Below are 27,151 nucleotides of genomic sequence, written 5' to 3' on the forward strand. Positions count from 1 at the left end.
TTAACTATAGCTCAAACCCTAAGGTAACTATAACTCATGACTGCTAATGTTTCATTTATACTTTTAAGGATGTTATAGAAGTTGGCATGGCTGCAGTATTATGTAGGGTAATTATCAGTGCATAGCAAGGGCACGAGTTATAGTTACCAAAGAGCACAATATATAAATCAAAGGTTACAGGGAAGTTCTGGTTAGGCTCACATTTTAAACATACCAAACCATAGAAGGTCACCTGTTATAGTTAGAGTTATCTCAAGTAACTGTAACTCGAGCCCTATGGTAATTATAACTTGCGCCCTCACCATGCACAGTTGTCTGCTAAATAATTTTACTGCAAATGTTATATTGCTATTATCAATGATGCTATCAAAGATGCCATAAATGATGCATTCTGTGGGGTAATTAGCAGTGCATGGTGAGGGTGCGAGTTATAATTACTTTTGGTTTTTAAGTGAATTTCTACATTTTTTTTTAACATTAGGTAATTTTCATCACTAAACGTTAATCCAAGCACCACAGCGCTTGGTCTTTGGCCATGTGTGCTGGCGGTCGGCTGCAGAACCCGGCCTGCAACCAGGCCCTGCAGACAACTCCTATGACATCCCGACGGCGCGCTGCGCACAGCCTTCGGCCATATGCAGTAGGGGTTGACAGCAGGGCCTGGCCTGTGGCCCGGCCCTGCGGCCAACCCCTATAACAACCTAACCCCACAGTCAGTAAGTTTAAAGTTCAGGGGAAGAGGTTGTCCCCGGTACTACAAGCGGGGCGTGGCCCCCCCGCACTCAATATGGTAAAAGCCCTAGGGAGGTGGCAGTCACCAGGGCTGCAGGGGGCAACTGCAAGGGCGGCTGGGGGTCCCCCAAATTAAAATTGCAATGCCCCAGAGACTTGGTACACCCGGGGGCTTCAGAATTACCAGGCACGGGAGTCAGCGCTTGTTTTTTTTATATATTTTCGCTGGCTCCATGGGTCCGCCGCAAATCACAGGAAATATTTTTTTTTATGCTTTTTAGCTCTGGGGGGTCCCTTTGGGACCCCAGCACCAGAGCTAAGGGGCCAGGGTGTCCCTAACCTGGCCCATTTTACCTTTTTTTTTTTTTTTTGTACTCTGCTGAAGCTGAGTCCCAACATGGTTGCCAACACTTCCTTGCTGAAGTGTAGGCAGCCATTTATAACTCAGCACGAAATCAAGAGGGTTCGCGGATCCTTCAAGTCCCTATATATACACATTTGGATTTTCTTTAATTTTTAAAAAAAATACTGAATGGATTTACACCAAAAAACAAAAAGGGTGCATTCTGGACCAAGAGCTACCTTTCTGCCAAATTTGGTGTAATTCTGTCCAGTGGTTCGGGCGCTATCGCTATTCAAAATTCCCATGGAAAAATGAATGGGGAAAACCTGTTTTTTTCCAGCTCCCGCTTGACAGATCACCCCGAAACTTTCCAGACAGCAGCTGAAGTGAGCACCGTTTTTATTTTGGAAAATTATGTGAAGATTCATCAAACGGTGCCAAATTTAATAGTAAAACAAAAAAATGCTTTCTCTATAGAAAGTAGGTCCTAACTATAGCTACCTAGTGGCAACTACCACTGGGATTATATACGGGACTGTGTGTTGGCTGGTGCATATTTGGGACTATTTTCCGGACCTGTTTCGTATCAGTGTTTGTGTATTTCAAGCTGCTGTTATTTCGATGCGCTCTTTTCAAAAGGGCAATGCATGATGTTTCCATGTTTCTCAGGTCACTGGATACTTAACATCCATTTCTCACTTCGACCTTTTTTTAATAACAGATCTCGGTTGCTAAGGACGCCAAGTTCTACTCCCCTAAAGGTCTCGCGAGATCTGAGAGCAAAGATTCCGGGAGACGCCCCGCCCTCATTTTACGCGCGCCCGTTGCTTGGAGACGTGCTTGTTAGACTGGGACATCCTCCCCGGAGCGGACCACCTCAACCATGGTGAGTTTCTTCCCAACTCTTTTTTTCCCTTTACGTTTAGACGAACCCGCACTCTGATTTTCCTCTGCGGGAATTTGCTAGCTTGCCGATTCTTCCCCAAGACTGATGTACGCCAACAGTGGGACTCTCCTTGTAAAACCCGGCTGGAGCACCCTTAACCTGAGACATGACGATAACATCCAGTCCCCTGAGTGACTTACCCATGCATTGCTAATTCAAGACGGATCTAAACACTCAGCTCGAGGACTGGGCTGCAGCATTAGTCCCAGACTGCTCATTGTACCCTTAGCTTGGAATATCCACAGGCACTGTAAACCCGAAGCTGTCCAATGCGGCCTTGTCAGCGACTACTATGTAGCATAAGCAAAAACCGATAATAGTTAATCACCTCGGTTTAACAATGTACTGTTATCCAAAACTGATAAAGGCATTTACCCCGAGAATGGCACATACATCCCTACTTGAAACTGACCCTTACTCCCAAACCAGAGATCGACCCCAGTGCCTTACCGATCACTGATCCCTAGATCATGACGAGACTGACCGTGCTCATCCCTAACCTGCGACAAACCCCTTCACCCTATATGGAGACTAACCAGTGAGTCCTAACCAGAGACTCTCGTGCATCCCTGACTGGCGATGGACATGTGCATCATTAATGGAGGCTGATTCATGCATCCATAACTCAAGACTGACCTCTGCATCCAAACCGAAGTCTCTTCATAGTATTGTAGCTTCAGACTAAATCATGGCTCCTAACCAAAGACTGACCCATGCTTTGCCAACCAAAAATGCCCATCCTATCCAGGAACTTTCATGACCAGTGTGTGTCCGTGAGTGCACTCTAAAACCAAGTCTGACCAGTGCTCCAAAGACTGTCCATTTAATTTCCTACCCACTAACCCATGCATTCCTATCTTGATATTGACCCTTGCATCTCTAATCTGAGACTGACCCCATTGTTGTAAACCGAGGTTGATACCTGTGTCGTAAATATAGACCCATTCCTGTGTTGTAAGAGATTGAGCCCTCTGTCCTAACAAAGAATGACCTGGGCACCCTTAACCTAAAACTGACCAATATGTGCCACTAGGGCGAGACTGACCAATACACCCTTGCATATAAGTTAGCACATTATAACCAAAAACTGACCAATGTATTCCTGGCTGGGACTGACCCTTGAACACCTAATCTATCACTGACACATGTCTCTACCTGGCAACTGACCTTTGCATCCCTGACCTGGTGCTAACCCTTGCATCCCTCTTCTGGGACTGCCCAATGCATTCCTAACCTGGGATGGACAGAAGCTTTCCTAACCTGACGCTGACCAGTGAATCATAACCTGGGATTGTCTGGCACATCCATGACTGTATGCTGACTACCGCATTCCTGACAATACTAACAAATACATGTTTAACCTGAGACCAGTGCGTTTTAAAATGAGACTGACCAGTGTGTGTTAAAATGAGACTGACCAATACACCTTAATAGACAGACCAATATGTGCTCCTAATGTGAGACTGTTCAACATACCCTAACCCAAAATCGACCAATGCATTCCTAAAATGAAACTGGCCCATGTATGCCTAACCAGAGACTGGTTCATGCATAACCCCTAACCTAAGCTGTGCCTCACCCATGCGTGGTAACTAAGACGAATCAATGCAATCTTACACCAGTCTAACAGTTCTGCATAACACCAGACTTGGCAACATACCCTGAATCAGTGTCTTCTTAACCGATGCGTCCTAACCAAAAATTGACCTAGGTTTCCTTGCTCTTGTACTGATCATTGTTTCGCAGACCCGAAACCAGGATTTACCAGCACATCCCTAAGCCAATACTGATCAATTTACCATTAACCTGAGGCTCATCTTTGCACCCCTAATGTGATACTGAACCCTGATTTAGCAGTGCGCTTAAACCAAAAATTGCTGAATGCATTCCTAAAAGAGACGTTCTGCGTCCTAACTTGAGACTGATGTTTGCCTCTTAACTAGAGACTGACCAATGTATCTTTGACCTGAGACTGACCAACGCCGTCTTGATTTGGGACCGAGAAAGGCATCTTAACCTGGGTGAGAAAGACTGATGCATCCCTAATTTGAAATTGTTCAGGCAGTTTAACCTGAGGCTCACCAATGAAAGTTTAATCCGAGATTGAACAAAGCATCCATGACCTGAAACCGAGAATGCAATTTATTTTTTAATAAATCAATTTTTAGTATTTTTTGTACAACAAAGAACACATTTCATCTAAAATTAATCACCTTAAGAGCAATAACAATAAAGGTTCGACACTTCTCACCCTGCACACCAGTTATTCACTGCTATCCAATCTATAGTAGGCCCAACATTTTCTCCAGATGTTTATGTGTTTCTGAGGGCAGCATCTGGCGTGGCATGTCTGCTTTTTAATTTTAGCAAACCAGTCTCCCCCCTTCCACCAATCTGCCAAGGTAGGGGACCTCTGTTTACGAGCAATATTCAGCTTCCCCATCTAGTATTTGCTTGCAGCGGGGGCCACCAAAGTCCTCCTGTAAACCCTGCAGGCCCACCTTCTGGGTGAGGTCCACTATTTTGTCTAGGATTCTTGACAATGTTCGTTCTATGCCATCTCAAAAACTCATTATCAGGGTACAGACCCAAAATAAGTGGAAAAAGTCAATTTTGCTGTAGGTGCATCAGAAGCGGGTGGGTCGGGGGCTTTTCTCAGCTTTCCACAAATGTTGAGGCGTGAGATAAGTAGTGTGGAGATAATACACTTGGCTCAGTTTCATCCTTGAAGAAATGGCTATATGCACCCACCTCTCCCACTTCTCTGACAGGAACACTTCTGGTGCGTTGTTCACTAAGATACGATGTATAAGGGATGTTGTCCCTTTACTCATGCAGCATATAAGGAGGGGGCTGAAGCCAGGCAGTACATATAAGACCCAGATGTGATATGATAAATTATGGCTGAGTTGTAAGTACTTATGAAACTACATGTTGGATAGTGAGTATTTGTGCTGAAGCTCCTGGAAGGATTTCAGGTGATTCACCTTCCACACGTCACCTAAAGTGGCAATCTCAGTCACATCCCAACATCTGAAACCATCAAGCAAGGAGAACACACTGTTTTGACCACAGACGTACCTGAACCTGATCAGTGCAACTTTACAGGCTGACCAAAATGCATCCCTAACATGAAAATGCAATGCATCCTAACCCAAAAGTGAGGCTTACCATACACCTATTCATTGTTAGGGGCAATCCCTCCATTATGGTGGAGGAGCGTCACTCCACTGCTGAAAGGCAGCAGAAAAATAAAATGATAATAAAACTATATTATTATCCCTTTATTTTTTTACTTACTCAGCCGGTCTGCCGAGTCTAGGGCGGCCATCCTCTGTGTCAACAGCAGCCAGGGAGGAGTGGTAGGTGCAGTGTAATTGCGCATGTCGGTTTGGCCGGCTGTCTTAGGGCGGCCAAATAGACATGTGCAGTTAGATCTCTCCACCTGAACTGTGTTACACAGATTGGTGGGGAACCAGCGCAGGCTCCCAGGCCCTAACTGAGCAGCATTTCACCCCGCTCAGACCAATCCTGGCACTTCTCTCCTGCTGGATAACACAGCATGAGAGCAGCGTCTGGATTGGGTGGGGGGAGGAGAGCAGAGAAGCACTGAGGCAGGGGAAGCAGAGGAGCACTGAGGGGGCACCCCATAGCAGCAGGTAAGTCTTTTTTTTTTTTTTTTCTTAACCCTTCACCCTCAAACCCCCCAAATCCCACCAAGTGTTATTGGCAGCTGCTGATAATTGTATTTCTATAATGAAACGACAGCTGAATCAATGATCTGCGAATGGTCATTGAAACCCAGCCTGGTACTGAAAAGTGTGCCATGAAGTGAAATGACTATATCCTAACCTGAGACAAAGCAGTGCTCTTTAACTGCAACTTTACCTCACTGGCGCACCTTAACACAAGTGCCACCAATGCACAGACCAGTGCATCCTTGGCCTGCGACACTACAATATGCCCTAACCTGAGAGGGACCAACCAAAGTGCCCCTAATCTGAAACTAGTTAATGCATTTTTTTCTATATATGTTTTGGCTCATTTATGTAAAGGAAGCACATGCATTTGACAGACAAAGTATGTATCATGCAGATTTTGCTCATTTACTAATTACAAGGGTTGGTTAGATCACGCTGAGGTTGAAGAGAATGAAATAACTTGCACGAACTAAACAATGTGCAACAAACAAAGATCTAGAATTTTGTGACTTTATGTGATGCAGAATTACTAGAAGGAGAACGCTTCATCTAGTCAATTATATCCAGGCCCCCAAAATAAGATGGCTCAGAGAGCAGCTGCATTTCTTCTCTTTACCATAAAGGACTTAAATCATCGTTTTGATGGCAACGGATTTAGAATCATTTAGGACCTGATGTACAAAGCACTTTTGCGTTTGCAAATCCTGCAACTCACAAAATCACAGGGTTTTGAGACCAGAAAGGGGCTTTTGCTATTCTTTCCGATCCGCAATTAGGAAGGGCATGAAAGGGGGTATCCCCCTCATATTTGTAATTCGGAGAGGAATGTATCATTGGTTCATTACCACAGTTGTGGTTGCAGACCATTGCTGTGTTACCGACCCCTGAGTTGGTGTGGTAACTTCCCCTCTGTGCATCTTCAAGAGGGGCAGGCGCTGTTCCAGGGGACGCTGCCTGCTCCCACTGATATTGTCCAAAATATATATATATATATTTTTTTTTAGAAAGTAGCAGAGGCCTTTTTTAATATATGCAGGCTGCTTTAAAAAAAAAAAAAAGTATCCTGTTTCGGAATGTAAGTGCAGGGAAATAAGTCTGCTGTTCCCTGCAGGCTACCATCCCTGCATTTACAGACAACAACAGGGGTTCGCGAACTGTTACCCGCGTAACTAATATTTATTAGGCAGGCTGTTTTGGGACCACCTGCAAATCCACAATTTGCAACGCGACCTGGTAGTATATAGGCCGCATTGCAAATTGCATTCCCATTTGCAAAACATCCCTAGTTTGCAAGTGAGAATAGTACATAAAGCAAACACATAACGAGCTACAGATCTAAATAACAAGAGAATACGAAAGTGCCTACCTTTGTGTTCTTGAATTTGACACCGTACTCATTGTGCATTCAAATAATTTATGTGCTATATACTGAAATATTTCAGTTTAACTTGCTTTTCCTGAAGAAAGGATTACGAGTGGTGAGAAGAGAGTTCCTCTATAGGAGGGACCACTACACCGTTGCGGTAAGCAATAAATGATCCAGAACGTTATTGGTCAACTTGAGAATAGTTGACATTTTGATCTTGACTGTTTGAATCTGAGGGCTAACATCCCCTGACCCTTACCCTTTTTATTTTACTCAAACCCTCCCTTACCTCTAAACTTCAATGGGCTCGAAATGTACCCTTATCTCTCTTTACTCACTCCTAGACCCTAAAATTAGCTATACCCCCCTTTACCTCTACCCACCCGTAAACACTACATTTAACCTTACCTCCCATTACCCGGACCAACCCCACCCCATAATACTAACGTCCCTTTACCTCTATGCTCCCTTAATGCTAAAATTACTCTTACCTGTCTTTACTTCTACCCACCCCTAAACCCTACATTTACTCTTAACCACCTTTACCTCTACCTATCCTTAAGTTTACCCTTACTACCCTTTACCATTACCACCCTTCAACCCTAAAATGACCTTTACCCACCCCAAAATTGTCCATATCTCTATTTCCCTTTATCTGCACCTGTTACCCTTCCCCCTTTTAAATAATATAAATCATTTTGCATAGGGTCTGTCTTTTTTGGATAAGGTCTGCAGTTGCAAATTAAGGATGGGCTAGAGGTGGTGAACAGTTTGTGCATTTGGCATTCACCCTGGTGATTGACTGGCTTCTGGCTTGACATAGATTTTAAATAGTGCCCTAGTTATCTGGTGTATATGTAAAAAGTCTGTACAAGGGCCAACGGGCCAAGTTAGCTCTCTCTGCTTTCAAATCTAGGTGTCTCAGTTAAGAAGAATTAAAGATTTGACAGATGTCTTGATGGTGCTTACAGGCAAAAATAAACATGTTTTTTCTGTTTAATAGTACTGTCTCGTTTTGTTGTACTTTTTTGTGAGACATCATGAAAAAGCTTTGGAGATGCAAAAACTGAAAACCCCATTCCCTCTTCAAAGCTTTGACTGATTTCTGTATAGGTGAACATATTTTGACAGAAGTGTTTTAAAGCTCATCGAAAACATTTCAGGGCTGCTGGATTATTTTTTTAACGCTAGTGTGCCAGTGCAGGAAATCCTGATGGAGTCCACAATGAAAATCAAAAGAAGGGGTTGAAATGACATTGCCTATAGTTGTTTCTTATGTGCCGACTCCAAGTGAGACAAATACATTTTGATCTGTGTACAAACTGCTGCTTTTCCCATGCTGAATTTGGCAGCCTAAACCTGCTGCTATTTATTGCTGGCTAAATACATGGTAAGTTACACAATATGCATAAAATGGCGAACAAAGCACTACATTTTGAATACAGATGCTAATTTTCATGAGAAAAAACTCAAATTTGTGGTATTTACTAAACCTGGTACATACTGTTCCTCACGGTATTGGTGTTTACTGGGTACAGTGACAACCTCACCCCCATCCGGCCGACTGGTTATCGGGAGATTAGAGGTGGGTATCTATTGCATCATAAACTAATAGTGCAACTGAAAAGGTTTGAATTAGATCTAATTGAGCATTCCCTGTCAAGCTTTGGTCTGATAACTTTTGTGACTTCTCTGTAGCGCACTCTATTTTTTCTTTGTCAAATTGGAAACCACTGAAATTCAGTTAGGTCAGGTGCCACATGGGTTTTGAGAGTTTTTTCTATAAAGTCATTAGGCCATGGGCTCTTTCACAAGTTCGTGGACTTGGTTGTTGGGTTAAGTTAATTTTCGGTCAAGTGCTATTTTAGTTTTTGATATGGTTGTAATGTACCTGTTTCAACAGATATAATTATATTATGCATAGGTTGGTTTCATTGCATCAGAATGGAGCTGTTTGAATAGTAATTGCTTTCCTGGGCTGCTTCTTCCAGTGTTGCTTACAATTTTACTGTGGTTCCTCTATTTGCTCTTTTCAATATCAGGATTTATGTTTAGCAAACCCCTTCTTTTGTTTGATCTTACATAGTGATCAGTGTTTTTGTGAGGTATTTTATAGCCTACTTTTTTACTTAAAGGCATAGTAGTTGTATCCACTGTGAGTTGTTGCTGAAGGATCAGTGTTTTTTTAAAAAGCGGGGCTACATCTTTTCGCCCATGTTTTGCATTTCAGTGTATTTATGTTCTTGGTGCGCTGAAATAGAAATTAAGGTGAAAAAAGAATCGGTGTCCTCATTATTTAGAAAGGTTATAGTCTCATGTCTATAATTTGTTTAGTATTTTTAATGGCAGAGTTTAAACTGTTGCTATTGTCTGGATTTTTGCAAGATGTTATTGTTTATCTTTGGCAGTTGTAGGGACATGATGGTATTGTCAGCAATGCACAAGTTGTATTTGGGGATCAATGCTATAGAAATCAAGCCTTTAGGAACACATTGATGAATTAGGAGACATGGAGTTGAAATCTTTGTCGTCACTTGAAGCCTGAATCAATATTGTAGTTTGGGGTTTTGCTGAATGCAATGTAGATTTTGTTTTAAGAAAGGGTCTACAATTTGAAAAATCTCCCCAAAAGTATTGGAAATTGGTGTATACGATTAATAACCTCAAAGAGCTTTCTTTTCAGAAGACTAGCTGGAAATATTTTGAACTATAAAGGTTGTGTGTGATGCCAAACTTCAGAGATATCCTTGGTAGATAGTATTATTTTTATTTTGCGTGTGTTAATCTACTTTTGCATTGAAGAATTTGGTCATAATGATTACTGGAAATTACAAGAGGATATCATACTAATATACATAAAATTGTGAATGTCTTTATTTTACCTTCGTTCGTCCATGTACTCAAATTTGCCCTAGGCATTGACTGTGATAAACGTGACATGCAATATCTTCTTTAAAAAAAAAAAAAATATTCTTGTTTTTATGGATTTTTTCCGAATAACAATTTAAAAATGAAATGTTTACTGTCTGTTTGTGGAGGTGAACAATTTAGCATTTCTTATCTTTTTCTGTTTGTTTCATTATTTATTGTTCAAATGAGTTTCCTGTTCTGAGGCAATATCAACCTTTTTTCCTTTGCTAGGCAATTTTTACCGTTTTAATTTAAAAACTGAAAAAGAGAATGTTAAACGTGTATGTCATTAGAGCTCGAGTTGAGAAGGGAAGTGGTAGGATACATACCATATCATTTATTTGTTCATTACTTCACTAGGATAAGGTATAGTCAGTATATTTGTGAAGTGAACATGAGTATTGTTGGCTAAGAAATCCAAAAAATCACAAACAACAGCTGATGAATAGGAAAAATAAGCTGTAAATGTTCACCCAACATGGGTTAGATTATGGATTCAAATAATAGGATGGATGGGTGATCTCTTACTCATCGCTATGTGTAGGAAGCTGGCTCCTTATATGGTGCACTAAAAAGAAGTACAACGTGCAGAAAGTCCAGCAGACCCCCAATCGGTTTACAGAGGCAAAAGTAGATAATACTAACACTTTCTTTTGTGGTTGTGTGGGCAATCCGTTAGGCTTATCAGAGGGAAGTGGTAAGCATTTGTTGTACTCACAGAGGCAATAAATGAGACCCACTCAAAGAATAAATCAGAGACCAAATTAGAAAACAGACACTTCTTTTTAGATATATGTTTTGAAACCAAGAACTTCGTTAAAGAGTAAGTACTGTTTTCATTAGGAATTTTCACAAGTAAGTAAAGTGTTCAAACCTGTGCGTTTTTACGCACAATGCAATCCTCTGGAAGGAAAAGTCAGAGATGTATAAAGATAGATACAGTTAGTTTCAGGGGTTCACCTTCAGGGTTTGTAGTCTCTCTTAAGAGAGCTTTGGCATTGACGCAGACTCCTGGGAAATGCTAGCGCAAGACCGCCCCGTCTGGCGAAGCTGTATCAGCAAAGGCTCTACCTCCTACGAGCAGAGCAGGATTGCAGACGCACAGAATAAACGTGAGCTGTGCAAATTCATGGCCAACTCTTTGCCAACCAACCCAGCAGACCACATGTGCCCGACGTGCGGCAGGGCTTTCAGAGCCTGCATCGGACTGATCAGCCACAGCCGGACACACCGTACCCAGTGAATCGGCTCAATGTGATGTCCTTGTTCATCGTCGACAACGAAGGATGAACACCATTTGTAGTCGTTGGGGGCCAAGGTCCAAAGTGCTACCAACAGTTCTTCAGAAGATGCCCGGATTTTGCAAGAAGCAGGTTGCTGGTGAGATTGTAGCTGGGTGCGCTATTGTGAAGGGGGACCACCTGGAAACAGGCTGCACAGGGGGACAAGTTAGAGAGTTCCCAAATGGGGTCTGGGGTCATAAGGGGTCTTAGAGCAAAGGGGCACAGGCAGTTCTTAGGTACCCTGGCCGGGTGGCTTATATGCAGAGTGGTTAGGGCTGGGTTGATGTGCAAATATGTCCTCACAGTTAGGGGCTAACAGCAGGTAGGGGCAAAACCAAGTTTGCTGGGTCACTCAGAAAGTGGGTCTCAGTAGTGCTGACATTCCTCAACAGCTGCGTGGTCCTGGTGCAATGGGAATCCAAAATTAACTCTCACTGTTGGAGTCAGTGCAGGGCGTCTGGTACCCGGTTGTTGGTGCTGCATGGCTACGGTTGGTCCTGGTGTCTTTACACTTGTTATGTAGACAGATCTGGTCACGAACATGAGTACCTTTGACTGGTCGTCAGTGGCGTCAGTCGGGCCAGGAAGCTGTAGGGCGGTGGACCAGGCTCTGCTTGTTAGTGCCTGCGTCTTTAGGGAAATAGCTCCTCTACTCCAAGGTAGATTGGCAGCGATTTATGAGATGCTGGCAGGCTACCCAAGGCTTTGGTAGTTCTCCAGCTTTGCAGGATGAGTCACTCTGCCACGATTGTCAGAGAGAGCTGCGAACAGGCAGGGTTTTGCGCCAAAAAGTCCACAGCTCTTCTGCTGTTCTCGCCAGGCAGTGACTATTCTTTGTCCTTCTTCTCTTGATCTGTCGAATCTGAGTTCTTGGGTTCGGGAGTGCCACCTAAATACTCAATTTAGGGGCAATATTGGGGGTGTTAGGTAGCAGCCAATGAGTTGCCTACTTTTAGGGTGACTACATCCTCTATATGACCACTTCCGCTGGGAAGTGGGGATAATCCTGACCCCTAGAATACTAATTCCATCCAAAACAAGATGGAGAAATTTTAAAAGTAGTGTCCACATCAGCTGGTCCACCTTTGGGTTGGGACTTGCTGGATGTGGGCACACCTCCTAATCTTACTAATTTTCCCACCTGTCTTGCTGCTAAGAAGTGGGGTCAGAATAGGGGGGTGGTCATCTCCGCCTTCTGGAGAGACCTGTGTCACATAACAAAAGCGGCTGGTCCTTTGAAGCTTCCAGCCCTGGAATGTCCATCCTACCTGGAAGAGGTGATAACGCCTTTGCCCAGAGCAGGCTTTGTTCCTGGCCTCTGAGAAGGTGGCTCTCACCTTAGGAGGCCAGAAATCTGTCTAGGGTGGCTGTGCTGGTTCAGACCAGTCAGTCAAAACACTAGTAGTCGGTTAGGTTTTCAGGGGGCACCTCTAAGGTGCCCTCTGGGTGCATGTATTAATAAATCCATCACTGGAATCAGTGAAGGTTGTTTATTCATACAAGATGTTTGACACCAAACATCTTCAGTGAGGCCATCACGTAGCTGGGGACCTCGTGCTGACCAGTGCCCAGCACATGTATCTAAAGTGGCTTTCCTGTCCACTTACTATCTTTAGGAATCGACAAAGACAAAGCAGGGGCATATCTGTGATATAGAGCACCTTGCCATAGGGCTGGAAGGCCTTCTGTAGGGGTGACTTACAAATATCAGATGCATTGGTAGGGGACCTAGCACACAGGGATGTGTGACAGGTCATGTTCTCACTTTTGTCTGCACCAAGATACGCAGCCCACGATGGCAGCACTGTGTTTGTTTGGTGAGGGGTCCCTGAGGGTGGCACAATTCATGCTGCAGCCCTTAGGGACCTTCTTTAATACTCCAGGGCCTAGGTACCAGATGTACCATTTACTATGGACCTACAGAGGGTGCTAAATGTTTTGCCAATTGGGGAATACAAGTGTACAATTTTGGGAAAGAGATCTAGCAATGGGAACCTGGTTAGCAGGAAGCCAGTGCACTTTCAGTCAAAATCACATCAGATACCAGGCAGAAAGAGGGGGCTAACCATGCCAAAAAGAGTGCTTTCCTACACAGTGATTGACCCAAGTATGTGAGCCAGTCTTCTGTCATGAATTAGCTGTTATGTAGCTGTTACAGATTGATAGATGTAAGTTTCCTTTTCAAGCTACTTGTTTTTTTTTTGTTTTTTTTTTACAAGAGGGTTGCCTGATTTAGATTCTTGTTGGCTGTTGTAGAAGAAGGCTGTGAGGTATTGTCAACAACCAGATTATCACCACACACTGAAAGAAAAAAAATAGGCTCCACCGGGGCAGTTTTATCCTCTCACTTCAAGCAATTGGCAGTCTGGTGTATCTGTCCACCTCTTGTAGTACTTGTACTTGCAACGTAATGCACGAAGATTGCACATCTTAAAAGTACCCTGAATCATTACTTATTAAATTGTCATAGATACATTGTATACAGAAAGCAATCAATATTTGTTTAGCCTTTCACTATAGCAGGCTTTTTTAGAAAATATTTTAGAGAGAGGACACAAAGTGAAAGCCAGATCTATTCGCTTTGCCAATGCTTGTTTATATATGACACTAGGAAAGCAGACTTTTTGGCTTATAGAGAGGAAAAGCAATAGAGAGTGATAACTATAAAGTGCTATAAATCTGTCCTTAAATATCAATTACTTTCTATTTTCAAGGAGAAAAGAAGGGCTGCCGAAATGCTAGCCTTCATATTGTTTCAGTGGCAGTTGATGCTCTGCACATGAACATACTTGTTTTTGGCACTTTCTGTTGGATCTGGCTGTAGGAGATATATCATAACTGACGTATGATATGTTATTATAGGAGGTATATCATTTTCGTATTGCAGGTATGTAGTGATGTCCCAGATGGACTAATAAGAAAATTAGAGACCACTTTCTGTAGAGGGATTGCAGTCTTAAATGTATTATAAAGGTCATATTGCCTTGTTGACAGGTTTTGTCTCTGCAGAGCTTAGTAAACGTAAATAAGGTTTGACATGATAAATACATGTAATTTTTAAATCACATGATTGCTCTGAATCACATAACTCACAGCGATCTACTCAGCATTTGTGGATCCCATTTGTTCATGTGCTTTTTATTTATTTGGATGAGCTCTGTTTACTTTTCGCCCTGATATGAGATCACTTACATGCAACAAAGCAAACCTCATCATATGACATGTTTATCGTTTTGTTCCTCGTTTTAGCCGCCAAAGAAGAAGAAAAGTGGGAAGGGCAAAAAATCTGGAAAAGCAAAGAAGTCCACAGTGGTCGATGGCGTCTCCACGGAAGAGATGAGCAAAGAGCAGGTGAGCTGTGCCCCTCGGGCCAATGCCATGACCAGCCCCAGGTGTGACACGCATTGTGTGTACAAGAAGGGTTTTCCTAATCTGTTTTTTTCAGGTTACCTCAAAAGAGTAGTGACAATGCGAGCAAGAAAACAAAGGACTAGAATGTGACTCCAAATGATTGCCAGACCTTTGCAAGCATTCCACCCGTTGTCTCTGGGTTTTCCTCAGTACTTAGCAGCCTGCCATATCCTGTGTTAGTGCACGTCACCTCAAAACTACGCATCCCACCCTGTCGCATAATGGTGGAGAGTAATGATTCACCATTTTTATCTTCAAAATATGATCATAATGTGTGTGTATGTGTGCGTGTGTGTGTGTGTGTGTGTGTATATATATATATATATATATACAGTATATGTATATATATATATACACACACACACATTTGGTATTTCTAAAGCACATATTCAGCGAGAAGGCAGCGGAGTGCTCTACCTGGTCAAAGAAAAGCATAAAGTCAGCAAGTAAGAGGAGGTGGCCATGGATTGTGGACGACTAAAGTATTGTGATACTATGTTCTTTAAATAGGTTTGTTAAGATCTACCCGCGATGGCAAGCTTGTCTGCAAGATCAGCAGTGTACTGGTCATGACAGCTTTGTAAATAATGCAGCTGTTTTCAAACATGGTGGAGGCGGGCAAGGGAAACCAATGTAGTTCCATCAGGATGGGAGTGTGGTTATCATATTTCTTCAGACCCATGATGAAATGTGCTGTAGCATGTATGATATCTTTATGGGGTGTCAATGTGGCATATGGCAGGCCGTTGAGTAGGAGTAGTCATGGTCAGTCTCGATACGATGTGTGTATTTGCACATTTAGCCAAGTACATTCCTTCCAAACCTTCTTCTCGCTGAGATGTTTTTGGTATTCATGATGTAAAATCATAACCTTTTAAACTCAATGTATTCCTGTCACTTCGATCAGTGTTTAGAAAGGCCTCTATCATTGGTACCGTGTTAAGTTGACTGAAAGAAACTGTTGTTTGCTATCAGTTTCCATTTTAATGGCATTAGATAATTATCCTGTTTGCCGCCCCATGTCATCCAAATTAGTTTTTTAGTTGCTGAAACTTTTTGTTAGCATCTTCATTTATACATTTTCCAGTGTCACGTAGAGAGCACCAAAAATGAAACACAATAAATAAATTGAAAACAAAGCAGTTGCCCATATCATGTGTCCCTAGCGCCCACCACAGCCTGGTGTAACGCAGGATTAATATATGTATAGGTTCAGGAGGAAGCATGTAGTTAATATACTGTGAGTCAAGATTAGAGACATATACAAGCAAACCATAAAGGGCACGACTGAGCAGAACAAGTCCTTCCTAGGTTCAACAGTTACATGAGTCTCAGTCCCCCTCATCTGTACCACCATCCACAACACACCTGAACCAGAACCATCATCCCTGTCATACGATTGAAACTATTCCAATACATGTTGGAACCAGTCAATCCTATGCAGAATGCTGTAAATGACAAAATGTGCCAGTTTACGGGATAGGATGGGACATGAAGGACAGAGAGTGGGTAAACTGGTTTCCAGGCTTCTATAAATCATTCAATGTATTGTGACTATGAGAAGTGGGGCAAGGCTATGGTGCATTGTGTAGGTGTGTGCTTATGTTTTTTGATTCTTTGTACACATTTTCTGTTTTTTGTGTTGTTGGCCGGAAGGCTGTATATCCTTGAACAAGTCAATAATTTTTTTTCGAAAGAAGAAGAAACTGTTTCAATACCTACCAATACCCAAGTTGCAATGTCGTCCTGCACTTTTTTGTCACAGTTAGTCAGTTTAAGGTGTTGCTCTTCAACTATCACCTATTTCAGAACATCCCGACCCCAGTGACCCTCATAGGGTGCCCAAAATCCCATCCAACTAATGGCCACCCTTCTTTTAGCCAAGAGGAGAGCCAGTTGTAGAAATCTGTACTGTATCTTTCTGCTTTAGTTTGTGCCACTTGGTCTAGCAAACAAGTGCAGGATATAACTGGGAGCAGCAGACCTGTGGCCGCCTTGATCCGCTGCACTACCACCCTCCAAAATACCATGACTGCATCACATGACCAGGCCAAATGTAAAAAGGTGGCCTGTTCCTCCCCGCAACTGGGACATTTAGCCATCCTATCTGGATAGATTTTACTGAGGGTATAGGGAGTAATGTATGTGTGGTGAAGGTAACTTAAATGTACTAATTTGAAACTAATGTTACATGAGACCTATGGACTAATGCACACGCCTGATCCCAGTCCACATCGGCCAGTTCCGCCTCCTATGCCTGCTGAGCTTATAAAGGCTGCTTGGATGAATACCCCTATTGGCCTATATAACAGTGTTATCAAATGTCTACCCTCACCCCATCTAAGTTGCCCCCTTCAGCACCTGTGAGGGCGCCGGAGCAGCCAGAAAGATACACCACAATTCCCTCGCAGTATTCTCGAGTTTTGCATATTATAGAAACTGTCCAATCCTACCTGAAAAGTGTTGTGCGCCTCCCGAAACGCCATTAAGACTTCCCCAGTATAGAGATCCCCTGTTAAAGAACAGCTCTCCTCCCTCTACAGGTCCATGGACATGTCTGTATCTATAACAGAAAAAGGAGCAAGGTCACAAAGCAACAATCCTCTATCAAAGGGGGCCCTTTGGAACACTTTAGTGACCGTCTTTTCCCAGAGTGCCGCCGTCTTACTGTTCAGATACGGAACTGGTTGATCTGCATGCCTCCACTCATGAGGAGCCATGCCATTTTCATGTCAACAATCATTCCCTGCAGCAGTCATTTTTCCCAGTTACCCAGCAATAATTTTTCCTAATTTGCAAGCCATTTTGCTGCAAGTGGGCTGAAAAATAATAATGTTGTATGCCAGTCTGAGCAAAGCCCCCACAATCCATATCTCTCATCATGACCGCTAAAGCTACCCTACTAAGATGGCCCGCACCACACCAAGGAAGTCAACAATCTGCCTAAACATCTGAAAACTCCCTAACTGGTGGGGCATAAAGAGTTTTGCACCACATAACGACAACGAGGAAGGGAACTCCATCTTGGCAATAGCCACGCTACCCAGGACAGAGAAGGAGAGTGTGTTCCAGAACCCCACTGACACTTGGAGGCCTGTCAATACTCTCTCTATGTTATACTTGAGCTGATGTGCCTCATTGTGGGCCACCCTAATTCTCAAATACCTTAAATTGTCAGTCTCCCATCTAAATCCCAGCTCTGGTAGATGGTCCTGTGGCACATCCACCAATCCCTCTAATGAAAACAAAAGCATCTTGTAAGGATTGATCCTGAGGCCTGAGATGTCTCAGAAAGTTGCCTTATGGCACATCAGTAGAGGGGCTGCCTCTCTAGGGGAGGGGACGTATACCAGGACATCATCCGCATATAGTGATATGACATGTACATGTACCTGGATGCCCCAGTACCTCATCGCAACATAATCACTAGTGGCTTCAATGCCAAAGCAAAGAGCAATGGCGAGAGTAAGCACCCCTGTCTCATGCACCCTAACGCGTGCCACTGGTTCTATATACAATAATCCAGCCAAGAAAAGATGGTCCAAAGCCCATTGTCTTCTAGACAGCCAGCAAGTAGGCCCAGCCCACACTATCAAAATCATTTTCCAGGTCGATGGCCACAAGTGCAATATCCTGTTCTTCATCAGTGACCCCATGCCGCACATGAGGTTGCCCTCGGATATTGTATGCCATTCTATGGTCTAGAATGAAATTGCAATGGTCCTCATAAACCAGGTCTCGGATCATGCCAGGGAGTCTGGATGCCAAAATCTTGCATAGCACCTTAACATCCGGATTAATCATGGGGAGTAGCCTATAAGAGGAGGGGTCTGCTGTATCACCCCCAGGCTTGGGCAAAAGACAGACAACATCCTCCTGCATTGTGGGGGGGAGGCAGAGAATCTTTTTGACTCACGCCTCTTAAAAATACCTCTAACAACCTTTCTGACTATGTTGCGGAATAGGTTTGGTAAATTTCAACCGAAAAGCCATCACATCCCAGTGCTTTTGACCTACTAAGATCCAGAATGGCCCCCTCTCAATTCCTCCAGCATTAGGTCAACATCCATGTACTGCACCCTCTGCATCACGAGCCTGGGGAGAGCTGCCTGATGGAGGAATAGGAGCATTGCGTCTTCATCTGTGTCGTCCTGAGCATTATATACCTCCCTGAGGTTTTCCCTGGAATGTCAGTAAGATGTCTTGTCGGGTTGTAACTATCCGCCCCCCTCGATTTCCGAATGTGCAAAAAAGGTGGCAAGTCCTGCTCAAGGCAAATAATCCAGGCTTAGAATTTCCCTTATTTGTCACCCACCCTGTGTAAGCATAAATTTTTCCAGTGTGCCCTGCAACTTGTGTAATCTGTGCTGCGTTACTGCAAGCCCCTGCCTACTTCCTACAAGGAGATGTTTCCTCCCTCTAATAGTCTGCCAGCTGCTCCTCACATCGCACCATGTCCCGCTCAAACTGTTTTCTCCTCCTGTAAGTGGTCCCCATACATGTAATCCGCAGTGCTGCCTTCATGGCCTTCCACTCGTTTGCTCTGCTTGTTGTTGTTCCACAGTTATGTGCCATATAATCTGACAGTCTGTCATCCAAAGAGGACTGACACACAGCATCCATCGGGACATCTGAGGGCAAACACCAGTTTCTCTTATCTTGAATACCCCCATGACACATAAATTGCAGCAATGTTGGGGCATGGTTAGACAAGTAGTATCCTAGGTGTACCATATCCAGCAGAGGTGTGTAGGGGAGCCCTGTCACCAGAATGCAGTCCAAGCGTTTATAGGTGTTATGCATTAAGGAACAACAATTGTATTCCAGAGCCTGTGGGTAAAGTGTCCTCCAGCTGTCCAACAGGTCCAAGTTATGCATGACTTCTAAGGGTGACTTCGTCATCAATGTTTTTGTGCTTGGACAGGGTGGAAGACAATCCTGAATACTGTCTTGGAGCGGGCTCTACATCTTGTGGAAGAATTGACGGTGGTCCATACTGGGCGCATAGGTATTCAGAATGGTAGTATCCGTCCCATCCAACATGCCATGTACAAGTATATATCTCCCTTCTACATCCTCTCCAATGTATGTATGTTGAAATTGTTCCCCAGGCACCACCCAGATGGACAACTCCCTGGCATACGAAGAATATGTGGCCGAATATAGTTGCCCCTTCCTTTTCTACACCAATATTTTCGTTTCACTGGCCATTAGATGCATTTCTGGAGGCACTCTATGTGGACCTTCGTTCTCCTGAGGAATTAATGCACCCTCTACCTCTTGGTGTAATCACGCAGCCCCCTCATGTTCCATGAGACAGTGTTACTGGTTTCCCCCATAAGTAATTCTGCATGTCATCCATCATGGTGCCCCTCTGGCCAAAATGTGACACAACCTCCCCCCTAGACCACAAGACTGAAATGGACATGACGTGGCAACTCCACTAAAGGGAACTTCACAGAACACCATCACAAATCAAAGGCTAACAACCCCAGCCCCGCCTCCACCGCAAACAATCAAACAAGGAACAGCCATGCTCGCCCATTAATATGAAGCTGCCAGGACCACCAGTGTAACCCCTACACTCCAAAGAAACAACAAGTCCTACCACCAGAGTTGGGAATGCTCTCCCGTCCCCATACAAACTTTTCAAATGTATATGGTGGATGCCTTACAAGCATCCAACTTGCTCCCAGAACATCCATCTTTCATTAGGAGACTGAAGACTACAAAGCCCCATCACCCCCAAGAAACAGACTAGAACTACAGCAAATGCCAGGTGTTCAGCGCGCCATATTCCGCTGCCGACAAGCACATGCTGGAATTTCAGACCCCTCAGGCATAGAGAGGGCCGACAAGTCTGTAGGTATTCCTGGTGCAACTCCTTACTCTCCAGTCTCACCCATCATTGACACTTCTGCAATGTCCTTAGCCCTGTTGCCTCCCTCCGATTTCACTGGAGCAGCGTCCGTTGCAATGGAACTGTCACTTTATATTACCACTCATGAGGTGTCCAGGCCTCCTGCTGGGCACAAAGCTGTCCATCCACTGGGCTCCCTGTTTCTCCCCCGATGCCAGGATGTCACCTCCATCCTCGGTTGGCTCCTCCAGGTGCCTCTCACATCACGTGGCAATTCATCCCACATTTTGTGCTATCGCTAACATCCTTAGGGCTATCAAAACATGAGACTGACAATCTGACATCACCTCAGTCTGCACAGGTACAGGAACATATATTTTAGGCCCGTAGTTTTCAGCTGTCTCTTGATCTCCAGAAAGGATTTCCTGTTCCCCTGCACTTATTGCATATAGTCTAGGTATATTCAGATTTTTGTGATTGTCAGAATCCGCCTAGTCCTTTTTCAGCATCAGTCTGCAGGATACTGTTTTTGTCCTTGTAGTTAAGAACACAAGGGGGAGCCCCAGGTGGTGGCAGGGCAACCAGAGCCCTGTGTGTACATTCAGTGACAAAGAAGATGAAGAGGTCTCTTGGCTTTAGCACTTTGCACACCCATTGCTCTATAGAGTGCTCTGCTGATCTCCCTTCTGCACGCTCAAGAAGGCCCAGGAGCCTGACATTTCGGCGCTATCGCCCCTCCGCGTCCTCCACTCTTGTTTCCAATGTCCCTATTCTTGAAAGGACGTTGGCCATTTGCTTCGTAAGAGAGGCCACTTCCTGTTTGAGATTGTTAACGCTCTCCTTTTCTTCGTGCATTTTTTTGGGGACCTTGCGTAAGTCGGTTCGGGGGGATTGACTTCTATGGACACTGTCTCAATTTTGCCCTCTAGCGCGGTCCTGGAGCCCTGTATCACCACCATTAATTCCCCCCTGGATGGCACCTCCACTGCCCAGCCTGGCCAGGATTGCATCTAGGGCCCCCATACCCTGTCTGTATGAGGAGGCCTGACTGGGGCATTGTGTACCGATCCATAGTATTGTCCTGGCATGGGCCCCTGGATCTGTTTGTCCCCATGTGCCGGGTAAGTCCGATATTCATCTTCAGGGGCAGAGCACTCTCAAAGTGGGGAATTTGGGCATCAGCTGAGATCCAAGAGAAACAAAGCACACTGTAAATCACAACACTCCCGAGGGGCTAGTCCAGCAGCACCCTCCAGGTGGCCACCGATGTCCGGGTCTCACTAGGTGCTGTGCCCCGTAGAGTGAGAGCCAACCGTACCCCTGTCCACAGAGATTGTCAGACATCACCCATGATGCCAGGGGGGCTCTAGTGGCACCCAGTAAACTTCCCTGATTGCCTCCGTAGAGCTCCTCCGATGCCTGCTCACCCTCCTAAAGGAGGCAACTGGTAGCAAGGAGTAGAAGAAGGAACAGACCCCACTGCGCCCCCTGATCCAGCGCTCGCCGCCAAAGTCCACTAACGCACATTCAGCTGGTAGCCAGGAGTGAAAGGAAAAACAGACCCCCACTGTGCCCCCCGATCCCGCGCTTACCGCCAAAGGCTACTAGGCCGCATACTCTCTCAACTGCAGCAATCAGGCGGCAATCAGGCACTCGCTTAAGGGTCTCTCCTGGGGCCCACCGCAGAATCTCCATCACACTTTTCCGTACCTCCGGCATCTTTGCACAGGTGCAGAGCCTCCCCTCTGAGGCCCACTGCCCTGATCTTCGTGTTGCCGTCTTCCTTGCAGCAGCATCACCCACTTGGAGAATGGGTGCCAGCCACTTGACACCTAGCTACTCCACAAGGCAAAGACCTCCCTCACAGGCCTCATACCATTCACCACAGGCAGAGCAGGCACTGCAGCTCCTCCAAAGCCCAGGCACCAGCAGTGGTCCCCCTCTGGGGATGTCAGATGTGTGTGAGCTACAGCCTGGGCCCACCATGCACTATACCCAGGTAGGCCTTGTCTGGATCCCGGCTGCAACACCTGCAGATACAGGATTAGAGTGCCGATCTCACACGTGGGGGGTAGAAAAGGCCCCAAGTATGTCCGCACCAGGGATCCACGGTCAGCATAGAGGATTACAGCAGGATATTACAGGATTTTGACGGGGCTGTACGTTGCTCCTCACGGACGTGTCCCGTTGGCCTTCTTGTGTGGTCACATCCCCCTCAGTTGCTGAAATTTAGCAGATTTTTCGGTAAATTAATTTTGTTATCACCACACTTTATTGTCCTCAAATGACTTTAATTTTCTAAAAAATAGTTCATTTACTTTTCTAAGGGCCAGATGTATCATCTGATTTTGCACTCGCAAACAGCGAAATCGGACGTTTGCGAGTGCAAAATCGGGGTCTGCAATGCATCAACTGCATTCGCAGACCAAAAACCAAAAATCGCAAAAATTTGCGATTCGCAAAATCCAGGTCGCAAAGCAATTCTGCAAAAAATCGCAAATTGCGATTTTTCGCAGAATGGTATTTTGCACTTGCAAAATACCATGACCTGCAACCAGGTGGTAACCTGGTGCAGAATAAAAAAATGCAGTACAACTGCATTTTTAAATTAGATATGTAAAGCACACATGCCCTTTTGGCATGTGTGTACTTTACATGTGCCAAAAAAAAAAAAGGGGTGCAGGAGAGGGGGCCTTAGACCCCCAGCACCCTGGCCCTTTGCTTTTCCCAAATTGCGATTTCTGTTTCAGAAATCGCAATTTGCTAAATGCAAAAAATTCGCAGCTATGGGCCAACAGGCCCATAGCTGCGAATGGGGCCACTATCGCAATTTGCGATTCGGTAATTGCATTTGCGATTTTTAAGAAATCGCAATTACCAACTCGCAAATGTGATACATGGCCCTTTGCTAGTCGGTAATTGCGATTTCTTAAAAATCGCAATTACCGAATCGCAATGGGCCAGATTCATACATCTGGCCCCAAATCACTTGTTAATTGACTACTTTCATTTCCATTGACATTCACTTGGAGTAAGGAGGATTATCAGTGTGGAAGTTGTGATTGGTCAGGAGTGGGATGGAGAAAGCTTCTACGACTTGTCTTCTATTATTTAAAAAAAACTAAAAAACAGACCTTCCACCCGAGCATTTGTATCGAATGTGGCACATAGGTGAAATTCCACCAAGGCTTGCACCAGGGCTTAATGTAAGGTTACCTAGAAGTACAACATTAAGTTGGCAGTGCTGCTGTCTGAGTTAACTTTTAAAATAAAAGACAGTTCTTCCTCATTTTAGTGATACTGAGTAGCAATAATTTTATTGGATTACATTGGTCTTATTTTGTAAAGATGAAAGTGTCTATTTAAAGTCTGAAGTTCTAATTATTCACTGACAGCCAAGTTTGTATTGATGGACTTGTCCCACATTTAAGCTGTCCCTATGGCTTCATCTTAAGTTGATTAGACCCTAGTGTGTATTTAATATTCACTGTGATGTGTGGTGCTTTTGATTCATTGGTTGATGTGGGTCCTTGCATCCCTCCCCATTTGTTCGACATTCAGCTGGAAGAACACATTGTGCGTCTCAGGGAAGAACTGGACCGGGAAAGGGAAGAACGCAACTACTTTCAGCTGGAGCGTGATAAGATCCACACCTTCTGGGAGATCACCCGCCGACAGCTGGATGAAAAGAAATCAGAACTGCGCAACAAGGACCGTGAGATGGAAGAAGCCGAAGAGAGGCATCAAGTAGAGATTAAGGTGAAACGCCAAGGGTGGCACTGAGGCTGCACTTGGTTTGTATCTTATTCTGTTATGCTCTACAGTGCATTTTTATGTATGTTAATTGTGTTTATTTGTATGTTACCGCTGAATGAATTAAGTCTGCTTTTGGGCATGTAGATTTCATACAAACTCTTTCAATTTAATTGAAGCAGGGTACAGGGAATTATATTAGACTATAAAATGGCAAAGCATGCATAATTGCAGATTATTTGTAGTGAATGCTAGAAATGTGTGGTTGAAGCTTATCTCCATTTGACTTTCAAATCTTCAGGTGACTTGTTGGAGCTCTCATGATTCTGATGAGGATGTGCTAGACTCCCATATTTTTGATTTGAAACAGACAGCCTCTCAACTCTATACATTTGTAGTAGCTTTGTTCAGTTTTTGGTGCACCAGTGGACCTTGCCTCTTGATTTAGGGTATGGTTAGAGGAGTGATTTTTGGGGGGGCAGGAAAACCCGAGACCCTTGAACTAGCTAATGTTTGGTAGAATGTGACCCTTGAACCATCCCTGGAACAGTCCCAGTTCAGATACAGAGGTTGTTGGATGGGGAAACCTTGCTAAATTCTAGTACTGCTCTAAATGTGGCCCCTAAGTGATATCAAGCACCACCTGTTGTGGCATCTCAGTGGTTCTTCACATGCTTTCTTCCATACAGTGCTGCTCTGGATGTATTGCTTGGGATGATCCTACTTTAGTGCCAAGTGTGGCACACATGTGATAACTGACACCATCACCCGTTCCTAGTGCCTGGGTATGTTCAGCTAGGCGGACTTCTTTGGGATCTGACGGCCATGAAGTGCCCGTGGCCTCCCCCGTTCCCTAACCCCCTCTAGTCACTTTTGAGTTCAGCATCTCCATTTCTGTTTACTACATTTCAGGTTTACAAACAGAAAGTAAAGCACCTCCTCTATGAGCACCAGAATAACATCTCCGAACTGAAGGCAGAGGGCTCTGTGACCATGAAGCTTGCACAAAAGGAGCACAGAGCCCAGGAGGGCGATCTTCGCAAGGACATGCGCACTTTGAAAGTGGAGCTAAAGGAGCAGGAGCTGGCCAATGAGATGGTGGTGAAAAATCTGAAATTGGTAAGTGGACATTACAAAAGTTCAAGATATCTCATTGCTTCCAAAAAATCAAGTGGTGGTTATAGATCAGTTTTCTTCCATGGCCTTCTCTCTTCCAGAGTACAAGCAATAATTCTAGTTCTCGTCTATTAAAACTCAACCTAAAAAAATCACATATCAACCCACCTCTGGATAAATGATTGATATGCATGCCAGAATTTTCGGGTTCCTAACCGTATCCAGTATACTATACCATACCTCAGTGTATATAACAGAACCCAACTCTAGCCCTTAACTGCACATAACCCTCAGATAAATGCGGCAACCTCATTCCTACCTGGAGCTCATGGGCAGGGTCTGTGCTGCTTTATAAAGCTAGTGCCATCCTAGGAGGGAACATGGTAAATGTAATTTGTTCCCTGGAAATTCCTCTTTCACTAAAGCTATCCGAGGCCTTCATTTTTTCTAGATGACTCTAGTTCACGAGCAGTCCAGCTTCTGTTTTCCTAGTCCCAAATAACTCCCCACCTATGAAGAGCCTGGCCTCTGCGTCTCATGCCATACTTGTGTAAAGTCCCTGCTTTTGATAACTTTGAATCATGAAGAGCTTGGTCTACACTTCCCATGTGCCAGATAAAGGTGACACAAATACCCATACATCACTTTATTGTTCATACCGTGAACAGTGTGCCAGATGATCCTTAATTATGATCGGTCTGGGACTCACCTCTCAGGTTTGAACCAAAATTGCTCCTGCTTCCCACAATCAGCTGAGTTTACATTACCTAAGCAATAAAAAGGAAGCCACTACTTTGCATGTTCAAGATTAGCAGCTTAAGCCAAATATCCCCTGAACAGCCCAACCCAATACCTCCATGTCTGAACCATGACCAGCAGAACCCACATATCTTATGAACAGAACAGCTGCCATTTCCTTTACTCCTTATCATCTCCTCTCTGCACTCACCCACCCCTGTCTCCCATATACGAAATGCCCTTCATCCTCATGGATACCCTGTTCCCTGCTTCCATGCCCAAACTATAAACAGCACAGCTCTTTCCTTTTATTTCTGAGCTAAGACCAGTCCTGTTCCCACCTTCAGTGGAACCTATTGGTCTTTTGCCCCTGACATTTAGCCTGGAATAAATGTGAGAGAAAGATGGAAGATTGTGTTTTCCTGTGATATCCAGGATTGTTTACTGACTCTTGACATTACTCACATATGTTTTTTTAAGAGTCCTGTTGTAATCCCTATTCATGCAGAAATTTGAGTTCTCATCCCCATAGGAATTACAAGTACTGTAAAGGACATTAGCACATCCCAGGTAAAATCTGCCAAAATGTGCATGGAAACACAACATGTAATTAGTTTTACAGTTTGGAAAGCCTCATGTTTTGCTTGGATGTGAATGGGTGCTGAGGCACCTGTTTTGTCCCAGTCAGCTACCCTGCCTGGAAGTCGTGGCACAAGTGCACTTGGGGAAGTAATGGAAGTAAAGGCTGTGCGTGGGGTGAAGGCAGCAATTTTAGCCATCACTGTTTCTACTTCCTGTCTTTTATGTTCTCCTTTCCTATTTTTCTCTGGTAGAAACAAGATGAGGAGATCACCCGGCTGCGGAATGACTTTGAGAGACAAGTACGAGGTCTGTCTTTGCCCTTTCTGTAGGTTTTTTGTGTTTAAGCTACATGGACAAGCAATGTTTTTATGTAATGTACCTGTGCAGTCGCTGTTATGCCAAGACACCAA

General features: G+C 44.3%; 1 protein-coding gene across 1 annotated transcript in view; it reads left to right on the plus strand.

Moving 5' to 3' along the window:
• Positions 1–1,836: 1,836 nt before the first annotated feature.
• The window catches only part of GAS8 (growth arrest specific 8), a 119,851-nt gene continuing 94,536 nt past the window's right edge, over positions 1,837–27,151 (plus strand). Inside the window, exons 1-5 of the mRNA XM_069217188.1 lie at positions 1,837–1,961; positions 14,531–14,632; positions 24,114–24,311; positions 25,218–25,424; positions 26,993–27,047. Of these exons, the coding sequence (XP_069073289.1) occupies positions 1,959–1,961; positions 14,531–14,632; positions 24,114–24,311; positions 25,218–25,424; positions 26,993–27,047 (565 nt within the window). The 5' untranslated portion in view covers positions 1,837–1,958. The remainder of the gene's footprint in view (positions 1,962–14,530; positions 14,633–24,113; positions 24,312–25,217; positions 25,425–26,992; positions 27,048–27,151) is intronic.

This window comes from Pleurodeles waltl, chromosome 12, assembly GCF_031143425.1.
Source record: "Pleurodeles waltl isolate 20211129_DDA chromosome 12, aPleWal1.hap1.20221129, whole genome shotgun sequence".
In the NCBI taxonomy this organism is placed as follows: domain Eukaryota; kingdom Metazoa; phylum Chordata; class Amphibia; order Caudata; family Salamandridae; genus Pleurodeles; species Pleurodeles waltl.